The 17,987-nt window shown below is 39.9% G+C and overlaps 1 protein-coding gene across 1 annotated transcript in view; it reads left to right on the top strand.

Moving 5' to 3' along the window:
- The window catches only part of LOC104468781 (USP6 N-terminal-like protein), a gene marked incomplete at its 3' end in the record, with an annotated part of 58,292 nt that overhangs the window by 16,088 nt on the left and 24,217 nt on the right, over positions 1-17,987 (top strand). The window contains exon 2 of the mRNA XM_010083023.1: positions 16,951-17,024. Coding sequence (XP_010081325.1) covers positions 16,951-17,024 — 74 coding nt within the window. The remainder of the gene's footprint in view (positions 1-16,950; positions 17,025-17,987) is intronic.

The raw sequence follows: 17,987 nt of genomic DNA, 5'->3' as shown, positions 1-17,987 counted from the left end.
CCGTCTCTCTTGTAAGCCCCGTCAGGTACTGGTAGGCTGCTATTAAGTCTCCTCGGAGCCTTCTCCAGCCCTCTGATCAATTTTGTGGCTCTCCTCTGCACTCTCTCCAACAGGTCCAGGTCTTTTTTTATGTTGGGGGCCCCACATCTGAACACAATACTCCAGGTGGGGTCTCACGAGAGCAGAGTAGAGGAGGAGAATCACCTCCTTTGACCTGCTGCTAATGCTTCTTTTGATGCAGCCCAGGACATGGTTGGCTTTCTGGGCTGCAAGCGCACACTGACGGCTCATGTTGAGCTTCTCATCAGCCATGAGCTTCTCATCAACCATACATTATCCTCTTAAAATTCTGTTCCTGAAGTAACACATCACACTCCCTGCCACTTCCCCATCCCCTTTCATATTGTTCACATTTGTGCTTTTCATTAGGTATGAGTTGTAAGTTGTCACTGTTCTGCTTGTCTAGTCCTAGAAGGTGCTATATTACCAGAAAGCAATTACACAGGTCACTGTCTGTTTACAGGGTGTTGTATGTCAGGGTACAGGTTGTAGTGTCTTGAGCGAAGCCACAGCAGTCAGGCTGTGCCCCTTCAGCCCTGAAATTCTGGCTGCTGTGGCTACGTGTTACAGCCTTTGCTTGCATCCACAGCATCAGAATAGATTTGGACCACTCACAACAGCAGTAGTCTTTTACTACTTTACTGACAAAGATTTCTCATTTAGTAAAATCTGATTAGTTGGGTTGCAAATCCATGTATTTTTCTTGTGCCTTCACTTAAACTCCATGAAGATCTATCTGTTTATCTGCAAAAAATCTGATTTAGTTTGTGTTGGAGCCTGTGATTCAGTGAAATGCCATCACAGCTCAATAGCACCTGAAGAATAATTGTGGTTTGTGATAGTGTTTTAATCCGAGAGAGAACTTCCCCCAGGACATATATCTGACTCATTTTTCAGAGTGACCTGTCAAAAACATGTGTCTGAGGTGTCTTGAATGTTACCCTGGGATTAAACAGTTTATTGTACCTCAGGTACAAAGTACTCCCTGATGCTTTTATTTTTCTACATTTTTATAACACATTATCACAATAATGTGAACTGTTGGCCCCTATTGTCAATTTTTAGGTTTGATGTGCTCTTTCAAGACAGCGGGTGTTGGCAAATAAAGAGCATGTGTGAGTAACTTTGTAGTGTTTGGTAGTTACACCTCTTGTTTTTTCTATGCCAGGGAAGAAAGTGAGGTAGGGAAGGAAGCCTTAATATAGGCTGAGTCCTTTGTAAATTCTTTCAAGAACTTGCTGTCAAAACAGGAGTTTGCTGTTAAACTAACCAGTTTCAGAAAATACTTTAAAACAAGAGAAACACTTGGTAATTTGCACTCACATTCGGTCTTATTTATGTGATGACAGATGCCAAGTGTACTTCTGCTGAAGAGGGAAGAGTTGATGAAAGGCTATTGGATTTTCATCAAGTTTGAAGCCACTGGAGTGATAACTCTTAATCCTTCCAAAATGGTGTAACTGAAGCAACGTTTGTTATGTTTAACCTCCACATTTCTTACTCTGTTGCTAGACCTTTCAGGGATACTTTTGCAGGGATGATGCCTTGGCTCACTTCATTACAGTTCCTTGTTTCAAGGAGATACTTTGGCTTTGTTTGTAGTAACATCAGAAATGCAAAGTTGGGATTTGAATGTGTACTGAAGAAATGTCTGCAGTGGTAAGAGGGAACCGAAAGTCATAACTAAGATAGATTATTCTCTTGCAAGTTACTTTGGGTTTAACTTCACTGATAAAAATTTCGGGCCTGAACTTGTTGAACTTTCATGTGAAGCTGATGAATTTTAGGATGAGTGTTGTGCCTCATGGGAAGGTTTCCTGTCTGAGCAGCATGGCTACATCTGTAAGTCAAAAAGAGGATTTAAAGGCCATTTAGGCATACCAGGTGCTTTGAGCAATAAGTTTTCTATCTGCAACTGCTGGCTGTAGTTAGAGCTCAAAGCTCTCTTCCTGTGAAGAGTTCTGATGTGGTGTTGATGTCTGGGTGGCCAGTCAGCCCTGTCACTCCTGCTCTGTCCACACTGCACAAATGAGAACTTGACCCCTCCTCAAAGTGCTGAATATCCTAATGGCGTGTATAGAGTCACAGTGCAGGCAGTGGGTGGATCGATATTTAGATCTCAACTTGTGCTTCACTGAGTACAGACGTGATGCTCCCCTTGCTGTCTGAGAGGGAGGACAGCTTGTGTCTGCCCTTCTTTGGGAGGATTCTGCAGCGAGTCTGCTTTTAACCAGGTCACGGGATGCTTGTTTGCTGGATGCAGCTCTGTGGGCTCAACAGAGTCTTGACTCTTACTGTAGATTTTGATTCTGTAAGGGATATTAAATTTGCAGAGGCTGAGAACAATCTGTTTGGAATGAAACAGGTTATTGAGCAGGACTGAAATCCGTAAAAGGCTTTATTTGTGTATTACCCTAGAGCTAATCCTTGTAACTTGGAATAGGTGTTGCTGAAGTATTGTACCAGTGTTGGGCTTGGATGAGGTAGACTTTCTTCTGTGTACTGAGTTCAGAAATCCTTTTTAGCCGTTTTGGGTAATTTTCTGCTGAGATATGAGAGTCTATGACAAATGGTTTGATTTTTCTGTGTTTGTTGTGTGTGGGTCTTTGTTTTTAAACAGAGCGTAGTGCATCTTCATTAGTAGGTTTACTGTATCATTGATTTCAGCACTAACAAATAAATGGATTTTTTTTGCCTGATGCCTGTGCACAAGGCCTGGACTAGAATTAACCTCATGTTTGGTGACAGAAACTTGTTTCTGTGCAATAGCAGAAAAAATTAATAATTAGCTTCTTAAGGTAACACCAGATATTTGTAAAATAGTTTCAGAGTATCCAAAAAATGAGCCAAACGGTCCATCTCACTGTGACCTCTTGCTTGAAGTAGGAGTTGTATAACCTCTGTGGAGAATTCTGTTCTGATTAACCTGTGTTATCATTTAAAATAAAATACTCAAGTGAAAGCCTTTTCATGCAAACTTAATGAGCCAAACGGTCCATCTCACTGTGACCTCTTGCTTGAAGTAGGAGTTGTATAACCTCTGTGGAGAATTCTGTTCTGGTTAACCTGTGTTATCATTTAAAATACTCAAATGAAAGCCTTTTCGTGCAAACTTGTGCTGGTATTGCTAAATAGCAGTATGATGTCAAGTTGGTGGCTATACCACTGGGCTTTACTGCAGCCACTCTGCTGTGTTCTCCCTCAGCTTGAGGCTGGGACCCAGAGAACTCAGGACAGCCTGCGAGGCCCTAATTCCTGTTTCACATGGGAAATGCCATGGCTGTTTACTTTGTTTTGTTTACCATCCTCAATTGGTGCAACTGAAAACAACAGAAGCTTCTTGTCTATCACTAACTTCCTTTTCTCATAGCAAGGATGAAGAAACTGATAGCATTTTCTTCCCCAGTCTCTGCTGCTGCTCAGCAAACTTATTTACCCTTCACTTGATGGTCCCTTGTTCCTCCAGCCTTTCCTAGAACTGCTTAATAAACATACAAACCCATGGATATAGCGCTGCACGACACTTAAGAGAATGTCAAATGTTCAGAGGAGATTTCAGTCTTTTTTCCCACTTCTAAATTTGATTTTAGTTTTTAATACAGTGAATGACAGGTATTTTAAGTAGCTGATTACACAGATTTTTCAGAGCAACTCTGCTTCACGCTGTGTAGACATGACTGATATTAGAAGCAGGCAGGTATCTAAATTTACCTTGTTGCCTTTTTGGGGACTTACTCAAACTTATCTTAGAGTCACAAAGAGTAGGTTTAGTGTCATAGGAGCTTCTTGGTGCCATTCAGACTTTGCGTAGGATTTACCTAGAGGATCCTTTTTGTACTTAAACATATTAACTGCCGTCATACCCTGTCTGCTCAAAGATGAATAGCTCGGAGACAGAGCTACTGAAGAAAGCCGTTCAGCTATGGTGAACAGAGCTGTAGCCTGTAACTCTCAGTATTTTGTGTGAAAACACTTTTAACATGTTGAGATTGAAATTAAAGTTGAACATGGAAGGGCCTCGTAGCTCCTCTGTGCCTGGTGCTGTCGTTACCGATGGTTCCTTCAGTGTGTCACTGTGGCAGGGTGGAGGGACACCAGAGATCCACACCGTGAGGTATGGGTCACAACAGCCTGTCCAGGAACCTGTAGTAACTAGGGTAACAACTTTTGCTGGAGTAAAGCTTTCACAAGCTTTTTCATACTCTTGCAATACTTAAGATTTTATTTTCCCGATGCACACATCGGTGTGAAACTGAGCTTAAAACATCAAAATAAATCCTGAGGGGTGCCCATGCAGAGGCTGTGCCCACGTAGGCAGAGCCCTCACTCGGCATCTGGGAGACTCCAGTTGAAGTGTGGACAGAGGCTGAAGGCTGGTGTGCTCATACTTTTGGGTACCTCGTGGTGTCTCTTCCAGGAAAAGGCAAGGGAAAAAAAAGTCTGTCAGTATATGTGTAGCTAAGTAAGTAAAAGGTAGTACTCCCAGTAACTGCTCACGTGTTGCTTGCTTGCGAACGCTTCCTTTTCTGTGTCATGCAAGGTCCGACGAGGTCTCAACCTGTTTGAGCAAGAACGTAGTGTCAGCCATTAGGTAACAGCTTGTGGTCACTGGGCAGGTCGAGGGCAGTTTCTTCTTCTTCCCCATGATGCTGGTAAAGTTTTACTCCTGCCACCTTGGGTCAGTGCTGGCATTTTTCTGAGCTGGCTCAGAGCTTTTTAGTCTTATTAACTGACGGAATAACACCTACTATAAAAACAAACCCTCATTTTCTTCCTGTTTTCATCAGTTAAATTGGCTGTGTAATTCAAGGATGAGTTGGACTGTATGTCAGTATTCAGAGATTGTTTGTATGGAGGAACAAACATTTTTATTTTAGGCTGTAGAGTGATACAAATATTGATGGAACTTCTGTAACTAGACAACTTTTGTAACTTCTCTAGCCCTAGAGAAGCAGCGAAACAGCTTCCTCAAAAAGGAAGAGCCCCTTTCAAAAACTTCTTCCAGAGTATGCAGGAGCGTTGTTTTGGTGATGCTTTAAGCTAGGAAGAGACTTCACATCATTAACGCTGAATTTTAAAATATAATTATTGTTTCCTCCATTAATTTTGACTAATGCTGAGATAAAAAAAATGATTAATCAGGGACAAGATAATTAGTGCGGCGTGCCATCTGACTACTTAAATAGAAGTCTGTTAATGTGGGAAGCATAACTCCTCGTATGAAATGCTCTGGCTTGTGTCAGAATCTAAAATATTAGAACCATTTTACTGTTTGAATTGATACCGCAAATCTTAGTGCTGTGAAAACATTCATGGTCTACTACTAATGAAGATGTACAGTATAGGAAATCTGAAATTATGTTAAAATTTCAGATAATTAAAAAATTCTTTTGATTTATGTTGCTGGGAAATTGATTTTTCGATGTCATCCTGATGTATGGCGTTGGGAAAACGAGGAGATTCATTGCAGAGAACTGTTACATTCAGTCTTGCTGAAAGATCATTTTGCTTGCGTGTTTAGTAGCCTGTCACGGTTAACAGAAGTATGGGTAGCATCAATGTGCAGAAGGGATAGTGTAGTTTTCAGAAGCCTCTGGGGACTGCAGACATAATATACTTTACAAAGGATTAAAAAAAATGGCATTTTCAGCTAAATTTGCTTAAAAGTCATAACAAACACCTGAAAAGGTGCTAGTGTGAAAGGATGAATTGACTGACGTTAGGTTGAGGGTAAAACTCCTGAAATACTCCTGTTTCTTATGTGCCAGTACAGTTTCTGTGGTCAAGTGTCTGATCTTATTGGCTGATCTGCAGCATATTTTATGAAGACATTAATTATAAAGGCTAGGACTAGCACTGGGAAAGGTCATGGATTTCAGGGGGAGTGTGGGATTAGTGCTCATGGGTTGGAGATGAAACAGATTACATGTAACAGCAGGATCAGTTCTAACCACAGTAGGAGTTCCAGGAAATTTAATCGTTCGTGGAAGACTGTAAAATAGTGTAGCAGAAAACCTGTGTTTTTCTGTGAAAACTGTTGTCTTTGTGATTTCTTTACTGCTGGGTTATAATGCATTGCAGAAACAAGGCTTTCTCTATCTTGCTGAACAGTGAGAATGCAAATCTGCTCTGGTCACCACTTGAACAGCTGTTTGTAGGGCTGACATTACTTAAATCAGCATAGTGTTTACATCTCCTTAAAGATGAAATGTATAGGTGAATGGCCACTTATTATGGTCCTAAATGCTGCCCTTTCATAGCAGTGAGGAAAGAGAAAAATAGTAATAAGCTAGTGAAAAGGCCAGATGCCAACTACACCCTTGGGAAGGAGACCAAAGGATGACTTAAGACATAAGACGTTAGCTAGTTGTTGCACAAGTCAGACCAGTCGTTACGTACTGGCAAGCCCCAAATTATACCCAGCCCAAGTCTTAAATCTATTAAGAGCTGCCATAAATGTTTTGGATTGTGTTGACAGAGTCCTGGGCAGGAGGGTGGGTTGTGTATTGTGGCTATTTTTTTCCCCTCTTTTTCTTTCAAGAAGGGAGCATTGTTCAAAATTAAGTTTACTCTTTTCAGTGCAGCTTGTCTCAAATTAGCAATTATGGTTTCTTTTGGCTTTGCAACTGATTATGTTAACCTTCAGCAAATTAATTATCTTCTGGCTCACGACTGCACACACAACACTTTGTAAAATGGAATTACAGGAGAATGCTGCCAGTTCTTGTCGCTCCACTTTGTAACCCTTATGGTAACGTTCATGAGTCTTAATAGGGAGGTGATGACATGAGCATTCAAACTGCAGCTGCCAGCTGGGTTAGTTGTAGGTATAGCTGATGGAGATTATGTGATTTTAAGGTGTACTTATTTGTGTGAAACATATAAAAATGATTGCAACTTAAGACTAAGTAAATGGCTAAGTTGTTCTGTATTAGATCTTCTTCTTCTGTTTTATTGCTGATTAATTCTAAGTTTTGTTCTTTTAGAGCTATATTAACTAATGTGTTAGCAAGGCTGTGTTATTAAAAATAGACAGAGACATACTGCAATAACTGATTGCTATTAGTAGAGTTCCTCTAAGTCCTTTAGTCAATTGCTGCTTAAAAGTGAGATAGTAAGAGCCGTTGATTTAAATTATTTGCAACATATGTTAGACTCCTATATTCTAAATTCGTGTTTTGACACAGGCTTCCTCTGTGGAATATTGCTTCCCAGAGCTGCCTTGATTTCCCTGCTCTTGCTTTGAGTCCTTTGGGGATCATTTTAAAATTGCTTTGAGACTGCTTTTAGTAGCTGTTAATTCTGCTAATTTCCAAAGTGACCATTTTCTATTGGTGACTATGCAGTGTCTCATAGGCGATGTTGTAGAATTGCAAATATTCTGCTGTAGTGAAACTTGATTTTTCATTAAGATGAGAGGTCAATCTTATTTCTTCAGGCAAGTTAAATTCTCACTTTCATATCTTCCACCTATTGGTGGTACTGCTTATGCAGTAAGGCTTCAATAGATTCTACTCCGAAGAAATGCTGATTTTTTTTTTTTCTTTTTTTAAGGGAGGAAGGGGTGCATATATTTTACTGTTGGAGTGGAGGGGTTTTTTTTGTGCAGAGCGTAGCTGAATGTATTGATTTTACAACTGGTTTCACTGTCTTTAGCTTTTTTTTTTTACTTCAGAATAGAGAAAAATTCCATTTAACTCAAAATCTTCCCTTTTGTCTGTATAAAATCTTTACTTGAAGACAACCACAAAAATAGACATACTAAACTTGAAAACCAATTAAAGATATAAGAAGAATACCAGTGAACTGTAGCTCTTATTGCTGTCTGAGATGACGTGTGACCGAAGAGTAGGGGTGGTGTTAAAAAGCAACTTGTTTTCAGTTGGTTAAGGTATCTTGAGACAGTTGCCCTGGAATGAACGCTTCTCTTCATTGTGTGTGAGTTCTTTTTGTCTTCCCCACAAGTATGCTCTCAGGTAAGGAAACAGAAAATAGTTGGTTTTACAAAACCAGTTCAGTGGTTCTGTGATGAGAAAAATGGAAGACAGTTTTTGTATAGCAAGATTACTACTGTGTGTGTACAAATGTCAGCAGCAAGAAAATGCCACTTTTGAGGGAAATGTGTCTAGTGGGTGTCACAGTAGCTCAGTCTAAACTCATACTGAATCCATAGACTAAACTATTTACACCTTGGTTTGGGTAGGATCCATGAGTAGTATCAGTGGTAAAGACAAAGGAGCAGCAGCTCATTTCCAGGCTCAGTGCTCTGCCAGGCGATATGGGGAGGAAGATTAAAACAATTGAAGGAACTTTATTTTTTTCAGTCCCTGGGGAAGAAAGAATAGTCCAACACACTTGATCAGATCTCCTGTTTCTGGCATTTTAACACTTTTCAGGATGCAAGGAAACCACAGAGTGACTGAGGTTGGAAGGCATCTCTAGAGATCATCTGGTCCAACCCCTCTGCTCAAGCAGGGCCACCCAGAGCTGGTTGCCCAGAACCATGTCCAGACGGCTTTTGAGTATCTCCAGGCATGGAGACTCCACAACCTTCCTGGGTAATTTGTGCCAGTGCTCGGTCACCCTCACAGTGAAAAATGTTTCCTGATGTTTAGAGGGAACCTCCAGTGTTTGTGCCCATTGCTTCTTGTCCTGTCACTGGGCACTGGTGAAAAGAGCCTGGCTCTGTCCTCTTTGTACCCTTCTTTCAGGTGCTTCTGTCCATTGATAAGATCCCCCTGAGGCTTCTCTTCTCCAGGCTGAACAGTCCCACTGATGATCTCGTTGGCTTCACAAAGAGCTGGAAGCACACACAGGTGTTCCAAGCTAGGTCTGGCAGCATGGGTTCTCTGACTTGCTTAGGTTAAGAAATTGAGTTGGTTGGCTTCTGGCTGTAAGCATCGCATAGCAGCTGACATTTTGCTTGAGAAGGCATGCGTAAGGACTAAAATCTATGCCGGAGAAAGGCTTGATGTGCGTGCCCTTGAATATTTGGCATGGAGATTTGTTTTTCAGGTTTTGAGGATGCAGGTGAATTCTACTAATGTTAAACTCGAATTTTTATACTTTCATCAATGTAAATGTTCTTGTCAACTCCTGACATCGTAGATATTTTAGGTTATCCTGGACAATAAAGGAGTTTGAAATAGAAAATATGTAAAATATCCATCTGGTAAGTAGGGAATGCCAAACAGTTACAAAAATCTAAACTGTATTTTTTAAAGTTACTTAACTTCATGGTTTCTTAAGTAATAAGCCAGAAATAGAATACTTCAAGCCCCATTTCTATTAAGTCCTTTAAAGAAGATACTTCTCATGCAGCACATGGTAAATACCAGCAAGAATTCTTACCCAAGAGCGTAACAGTGATGCCTTACAGGAGCCGCGTCCTCTGAGGCTGTTTGTTCAAATCCTCTTGTTTATTATTAGCTGGAATGCAGGGCTGTGGGCCGTGGTGGACGACACTAGCATGGTGCCTGCGTGACACTTCTTACTGACAAACGGCATCTTTGTTTGAGTGTCTGCAGCTCGTGTAGCTGTAGAGGGGCTGTGTCTTGAAAAAGAAGATGCATGTGTCAAGTGGCTTGGTTATATGGAATAAATGCTGAAAGTGGAGGAGGAGAACTTTCCCCTGTTCGTTTTTGAAAAACGGATTTGGAATATGATCTAGAAACCAACTCACTTCATGAAGACTAAAACAGAGCTTTACAAGGACTGGGCAGAAAATCACAATCTAAAGACTGGTAAAGTGTAGTTTTATGTACTGGTCTTCAATAGTTTATCTCATACTGCTTTACTTCTCTTTCATTTTGGATTACTGAAAAGTCTGTGTTTTAAATACTGAATACTATTAAGGTAGATAATTATGTTTAATGGCAGAAGAAATGTAGCTCAATTAACTTCTGGAAATATAGTTTTTCTGAGGGAGTGTTGCTATGTAGAAGGGATTGCTTTTCTGATTTTCACTTTATGTTAAAAGTTCTTCTCTCTGCATGAAGAAAAAAAGAAAATATAATAAATGATGCTTAATCTTTTTTATTTGGAGCAGGTTTAATATCCATGTGGAGGTATTTACCAAGATTTTTCCTTTTGAACATCGTCTACCCACAACAAAATACTATTAAGTGTATGTGATGGCTTTAATTTCATTGTTTGTGGGAATGGACTGCAAAGAAAATAGGCAGCCTGGGTATTAAGACTTTCTGATATGACCAGAGACTTAAAAAATGTTTTGTTTATTGCTCTGATGTGTGCTTTGAATGTGTAGATGCATAGCAGCTGGTGGTAGTGCCTGCAGACAGGAATTTGTGCCAGTGCAGCTCTTTGTGCAGTGGAATGTGTAATGTGCAAACAAGCAAGAATTTGAGTGAAGTAATGGAAAACGAATTAGCATGTTCCAAGTCTTTGGGGGTTTTCAGACTGCTCCGCAGTTGAGGAGGCAGTGATAATGGGTCAAAGGACAAAAAAGGGAGAAATCTGCTTTTCAGAATTTGGGATAAGATTACACAGGATGCTATTAGATTACATTATTTAAGATGACACATGGAAGGATGCATTGCTTCTGGGGGTGTTGGTCGACAGCCGGCTCAATATGAGTTGGCAGTGTGCCCAGGTGGCCAAGAAGGCCAAGAGCATCCTGGCCTGCATCAGAATTAATGTGGCCAGCAGGACTAGGGAAGGGATCGTCCCCCTGTACTCAGCACTGGTGAGGCCTCACCTCAAGTGCTGTGTTCAGTTTTGGGCCCCTCACTACATGAGAGACATTGAGGTGCTGGAGTGTGTCCAAAGGAGGGCAACGAAGCTGGGGAAGGGTCTGGAGAACAAGTCTTATGAGGACTGGCTGAGGGAACTGGGGTTGTTTAGCCTGGAGAAAAGGAGGCTGGGGGGAGACCTTATCGCTCTCTACAACTACCTGAAAGGAGGTTGTAGCGGGGCAGCGATCGGTCTCTTCTCCTAAGTAACAAGTGATAGGACAAGAGTAAATGGCCACAAGTTGCACCAGGGGAGGTTTAGATTGGATATCAGCAAGAAATTTTTCACCGAAAGGGCTATCGAGCGTTGGAACAGGCTGCCCAGGGAAGTGGTGGAGTCACCATTCCTGGAGGTGTTTAAAAGACGTGTAGATGTGGAGCTTAGGGGCATGGTTTAGTGGTGGACTTGTCTGAGTTAGGTTGATGGTTGGACTCGATGATCTAAAAGGTCTTTTCCATCCTAAATAATTTCAATGATTCTACTTAAATTTATGGCACATCTATAAGAGGCAATTTATTATGCTGCTGCTAATGCATCAGCGCTATAATGTACCTTGTACCCACACACTCCTTCGATAACACGCGAAAACCATGCTGAGGCTCTCAGTGGTACTCTGTTGTGTGCTACTTTGATGACAGAGCTAGTTCTTGGCTGTTGTTACCTTTTCCAGGTGAGGTGCTGTGTCTAACTAGCCATTTTTAGGGTGTATCAGGGAGATCATTCCCTGAAGTTGTATGACTGCTTTTGCATGGACTAGAGATGCATGCTCAGTGGATTGTAGATTAAAACAACTTTTTAAAGTGCTGTGCCTTACTGTTCTGCAGTTCTGTAGCTGAACGGGATTAGAAGCTATGCAGGATTAAACAGAGTTCAAACTACAGGTACTTAGTAAATCTTGAAGAGCAGAAGCTTTTCTTCTTGTGGGAAAGACCAGCATTTTACTGTCTTCTGGCAATTCCTCACGCAGCAGCGGCTCGGTTCTGTCAGGTTGTGCAATGAAAAGCAGGTGTAAAAGGCTGTTTGTGTTAAAGTCACCCTTGACCAGGAGCAGCCGAGCTGCTGCCAGGCTGTCACAGGCTGTTCAGCTGCTCCTTGGCTGCTGGAAACACAAGGGATAGTGCTACCAGTTCCTTCTCCTTTATTTTGGAAAACTGAGTTACTTCTGGGGCTGCAAGAAGGATCCCCAGTATTTAGCTTGGTAATTTTAATTAATTAAAAAAATGGTGTTATTGCCCATTTTATTTTTTCCTTAAAAGTTTTTACTAATAGTCAGATTTTCATTTTTATGTTGATTTGTAGGGCACATCCTTATTTTGTCTTTAATAATGTTTATTTTTACTTGGATCTGTTGTTTTGCCATTAAATATGTCACGGCAGTTGGTCCATTCCCTTTACTCTTGCATACATTATAGAGCAGAACATTATGGATTTTTTGTTTGCATTATGTCTATTAAAATTCTTAGTTCCTCTTCGCGTAGATTTACTGTGCTTGCCTTTCTTACTTAGGATTGGAAGAATCTAGAATTCTGTAAGAGTAACTGATCTCCCCAGTATTCCTCGTAAGCTGCAAGATTCTTAGAATTGCAGCTGCTTAGCAGGAACGGGGAGTTTCCAGTTAGTTTTTACGTTTGTGTAAGAAACCTGTTGTCAGTTTTATGAATTTATTTTATTTTAATTTAATTTTCATTTTTTATCTCAGGTGACTGAACTGTAGAGGGTTTTTGAAGGTTAAAAACCCCTCCAGCTTTAAACATGTGGGGTTTTATTTTAAATGTGATTATAATGCACACACAGGCCTCTTAACAGTGGAGAGCAGGGTAACATCCAGCATTCATCTGTAAATTTGTTTGTACTAAGTAATGCTGGCATCCCCAGATCACTTATTTCCTCGCTCAGAAAATAAGTACTAGAGATTAGTGAGGATTTTGTCCTTGTATAGGACTTGTTTAATTTTTTGCCTGTGCCACTTACCTTTCTTACAAACCATCACCACTTTCTGTTCCTGAAGAATTTGTGTCTTTTTCCATTCTTTGGTAACTGGTGAGGTAAAGAGAGAGTCTTGTTAGCATGACGACGGATTAAAGCTTGTACTCATGCCAGGCAATGCTTTCCTCTTGCTTTGTAGGACTGATGGCAGTCCACAGGTGTCTAATTTACCAGGCCTGACTCTTTAGCGCTTTAAAATCAGGAAGTTGCAAAATGAGACCAGTTCTAGTCCCATCATTAAATATCCTTTTGAAAGTTTGAATCCCTCTGTTTACTAGCTGTCTCAGGAGCACTGACAAGTAAGATAATCTGATTTCCAAGTGCAGCAGAGAAACAGTGATCTGGCTGTTATGTTAGTCCTTTTTCATGTCATCGCAAATTGGGATTTTTCTGTTCGATTTTTCTGATTGTCATGATGCTTCCGTTCCTTTGCATGCTGCTTTTCAAAACGTATAAATTTGTAATATTTGTAAACAGAGAAAACAGGTCAGCATGACAAAGGGACGAGAGGAAAATACTCTCTTAAGGGGGACTGTTACGTGTGTCAGGCCAACTGTTCAGAAAGCTTTCTTCCTGGCCTTTCTTTTCATGATTTAACTTTTTTCAAAAGCCAGGTGTGTGACATTGTTGCTTGGCAGGGTTTTCAGTGTGCTCGTTGTACCTTGCAAGCCTGACTAAATTTTTGGGGGACTTATATGTGCTTTATAGTATGCCATCATTGGCAGATTTTATCACTATTGGTTATACTTTTTTTTTTTTTTGGTCACTGATAGTATATTTCCTCAGTTTTTAGTCAAAATCAGTTCTCTGTACTAGTTAATTGATGCTATATTAATGTCAGCTTTATATGAGATTCCATTGTTTCCTGTATAATGTGGTGTTGATCATCTATAATACTAACTTTTAATTAGAAAACTTAATCACACTTGTTTCACATTTTTAACTGCTTTCAGTGAGATAAGACTTAACTGAATAAAACTGATAAGACCTGAGAATACCCGATATTTGTCTTGAATTTCTTAGTAACGTAGCAATGTATTTCTGTGCCTAAGAAGGTATGTGCCATGAAGACCATTTCTTGTTCCCATATTTAGCTTTTACTTTATGAGGAATCTTTGTGTAATTTCTAATTTGGAGATATTTAAATAATTCCTCATGTAAGAAAAAACCTATTTTATGCTTATCTGCCAAATTATCACCTCCTGTGCCTGTCTCAGGCTGTTTCCTGAGTGTTACGGATTGACACAACATTAAACTATCTCGGTGCAACTATAAGGTTAAGATGATTCTGGCAGAAAGTGAAGAGGATTACTTTAAAGGCAATGAATGTGATAATTTCCACACTTAATATAATTGAATTGTCATGAGGCACAGAACATGCCAAACATTGATTCATATGTTGCTTATGCAGAGGAAAGGAAGGTAAGCTATGGCAATTGTTTTCAGCCTAAATCAGGACTTGGCTTCTGGTGCAAATACAGTTTTGCATTCTTTTAAGCTAAAGTTTAAACTTTGTTTCAACTTCTGCCATTTATTCCATTTATATTATTGAAGAGCTGTACATGTCCTTTTGAGTATATTTTTAAATACAAGTAGTAACCTATTTTTTAATGCTGTTAATAAAAAAAATGTATCAGCTACTTACTACTTGATTGTATCGACTACTATGTATTACAGTGTTGACTGCTTACTATTCAGACACACTATCAAATCAAATCTAACATCTCTTTTACTGGGAAGATAGTGATAGGAATTTTTCCCCATTTCTTGAAGCCCATCAGCAGTTGTACATTAAACAAGTAGACTTTTCCCCCACATCTGTCCACTGGAGAAGTGAAGAGTAGGATTGCTCAGTACTTGAATTCTCTGAAGGAATGTCAGCTTTCTAAGCAACCGTAAAGTTCTTTTTAAAAACCCATAATTGGCCTTCTATAAAGACTTATTGTAAGCAGAGATCTCCTTGTGTCTTACAAAAGAAAATGCAATTTATTTTTTATTATGGTTCCCTTGGCTTCTCACTTTGAAAGTAATGCTGAGCTTCTTGTACTACTTTGTGTCAGTGTAGATTGGGTAGCTCTAGCGGATGTTGTCAGTTTAGAAGGCACAATACGTCAACTAGTAAAGGATAAAAACTGGATTGTTATAATTGTGTTGGGGGATATATAGTGTTTGAATACACTCGGAGTCGCAGAGAGTTCAGTCTGTGCCCTTGTGTGGTGACAATGCTGGGGAGGGGTTCTAGAAGGGTGCTGCGGCTGCTGTGTAAGAATTGTCTTGGTCAGCATTCATAGAGGTAGCCAGGGTAACAGAGTCCTGCGGTTGCTATAAAACTGTCAGAGAAAAACAAACCTGAAACCACAGTGGTTTGGGTCTTGCAGTCCTCTTCAGGCTTAGGAATAAAGGTGGATCCAGCACCTGAAGGAGCAGGAGGAACAGCACACTCCTTGGACAACACCAAAGGCTGAGCAACGTGAAATGAGCCTCCTTGCTTCTTGCCTTACAGGGAGGAAATTATTTATCAGTGTTGTGGCACTGAGGTGCATAGCTTCCAACAACAGCAGATGTAATTCTTAATTTTCTTTCTCCCTCAAATAATTGTGTAAATACATGTGTGCTGGTTGTGGTGCACACAGGCAAAAATGACAAATCTCGATGTCCTCGCTAATAAATGTGAGTAGTATGATTGGAAATGATGGTGACAAGCAGAAGGGGGACTGAATGAGGAGAATAAAGTGTAACTTCTGGAGATCATAAGTAAAAGCTTTAGAGAAGCAGTCAGACTTTCCATTAGGGAGGGTTTGAGACAAGCGTCACTGTTGCCCAAATGCTGGTGCTTGTGCCCATGATGGGGCATACTGAGGTTCTCTCTGCATTCCCCTAAAGAAACTTCAAGTGAAAACAGGCAGAGACCATGCTAAATCTCTAACGGATGGCTTAGAAGGCCACCTTGGCACAACTAATATCTGAGAAATACGTAAGTAAATATTATTAAAGAAATACTGGATTTGAACATATAAAAGTGTTAATAATGTCATAAGATAGAAAACTGTAATATCTGATCTGTTTTATGGCTCAGATGGTTGATATGTACAATCTTGATGTTCATTATGTTTCCATGAACTAAATAGTGAAGAAAAACCACATGTTTAGAGTTCTTTTTGTATCAGTGTGTGCTTGAAATTTGTTTCAAACCTTTTTAAAGCTTTGCTTCATCTAGAGTTCATTGCTTTTTAGTAACTGAACCAAATCAACTCTTGAATCTTTCACAAACTTACCATTGAGTAGAACCGATTTACCTTGTTCGTTTGAAATCATTATTTGGGATGTTGAAGTGCATTATGTTGTTGAATATTGAAAACAGCATCTTTTTTACTTTTCCTTTCACTGTGCCCCCTTCACATTCCTGTCCATGTTCTAGAGATTGTTTCTGCTAAGGAGACAATGCCAAAGAACCCAGTTCAGTTACAGATCAAACCAGATTTATCTAAACTTTAACTCCACCGGTGTAGTAAATTCTGCTGTATCTGCAGTGCACTGGTGTCCAATGCTTACCCACGCATCCGTTTCTTCCTGCTTGTCAACCTTCCTGTTGTCATATCCTCATGCTTACTCCAACTCTGGGTTGCCCACGTTGCAGTTCTCATAGTATTAAGGGTCCCTTCCCTGTTTTCTGAGAAATAAGTCTTGGGCAATTTCTCCGATGGAGTAATGTGGTATTTCTTGAGCATTCTTCAGTATTCTAATCCCTCTATACAAATTTGGTAGATTGTTCACACTTCTGTTTTAAACCAGTACTGTGTGTTTTGGCTTTCTTTGTGTGAATGTTTTTGGAATTAGCACCAAGTAGCTTTTACTACTTTGGTCTTTCAGTTAGTGGGTTGTGGGGTATTATTTTTTGACTTAATATCCGCTTTGGTAGAAAATCAAGAACATGCTAAACTCAGCAGTGAGGATACCATCTGATAATTGTATTTTACTCTGAACAGTATTCAAGACATGCACCAAGGTCATATTTTGGTTTGATACAATTATTTTGGCATTTCTCCATCCAAATAGTCTCTCTGAAGTTGGAATTTATTTTCCACGTATTTGGCTGCAGTTCTTTGTTCACAAGGGAGAGAATCTGAACAGCGTTATTGTAATTCTCTACAGGTGCAGATGCCGAGCAGGATGCTGCTATCAAACTTGCCCAAGAACGAGCAGAGATAGTTGCCAAGTATGACAGAGTAAGTGAACTTGATAATAATTTTAGAGACATTTTGTAATTAATCTTAGTAATATGTCTGTTTAAAAAAATTAATCATAGTTCCCACTAGCTTTTGTTTAAAATACTCTATGTAGTACTAATCTGATGCTTTCATGATACACTGGCCTCTGGGTGAACTAAATTCTCCCTCCACGGGGGATATTGTGGATAATGACTTAATCTACTCATTTTTCAGGTACATGACAAGTTGCTTTGGGGCACTTTAAAGTAGTGTAATGTATGACAAGTAATGAAACTGGGGTGTTTCAGGATGATTAGTTTAGCTACGAGATCAGAAGGACTTTTATTTTACTTTTTTTTAATTTAATTTTTGGTTATGGTAGTAGAAACATTTAAATCATTATCAACTTAAAAGACGAGTGAACTGCATTGTTTATCAGATTGCTGTGAGGAATTGAAGAAATACTCTAGTCATACCATTTTTTTTTTCTTGAACCACTTCTCAAGTAGCAGCCTGGCACAGAGTGTGCCTAGAATGCCTACTCTGTATTCACTTATTCCTGTAACACTTCATGGACTTTTTAAGTGTCGTTGGAGTACTGAGCAATAGACTTGTTTGTAGAGTTCATGAAAAATTTTACATGCTAGATTCAGTGGTGGTTTGTACAGTGTGCACTTAAGTGAGTGATAAGGAAAAAACACGTGTGTGGTTTGTGTTCTGAGTGGCAGCCTCTCTTCACCCCCAGTAACCTCTGTGTAGTCCATACCAGAAAAATACAGAGCTGACATATACTTAAATTTCTGCAAGTCTTGCGAAAATTGGCAATTGGAGTCCAAGACAGGAATATTGAATGAGTGCCTCACTGAGGGAAAGCTCAGTGCTGCATTCTGTTGGGTGCTGCTGGAAGTCAGCATGGATGTGAGCTTAAGGCTGTCAGCAATACGTGCTGTTGTCAAGTGATGGCTCAGCAAGGATGGCCTA

The sequence above is a fragment of the Pterocles gutturalis genome, unplaced genomic scaffold (assembly GCF_000699245.1).
Source record: "Pterocles gutturalis isolate BGI_N339 unplaced genomic scaffold, ASM69924v1 scaffold13935, whole genome shotgun sequence".
In the NCBI taxonomy this organism is placed as follows: domain Eukaryota; kingdom Metazoa; phylum Chordata; class Aves; order Pterocliformes; family Pteroclidae; genus Pterocles; species Pterocles gutturalis.
This window is presented reverse-complemented; position numbering and strand designations above follow the sequence as displayed.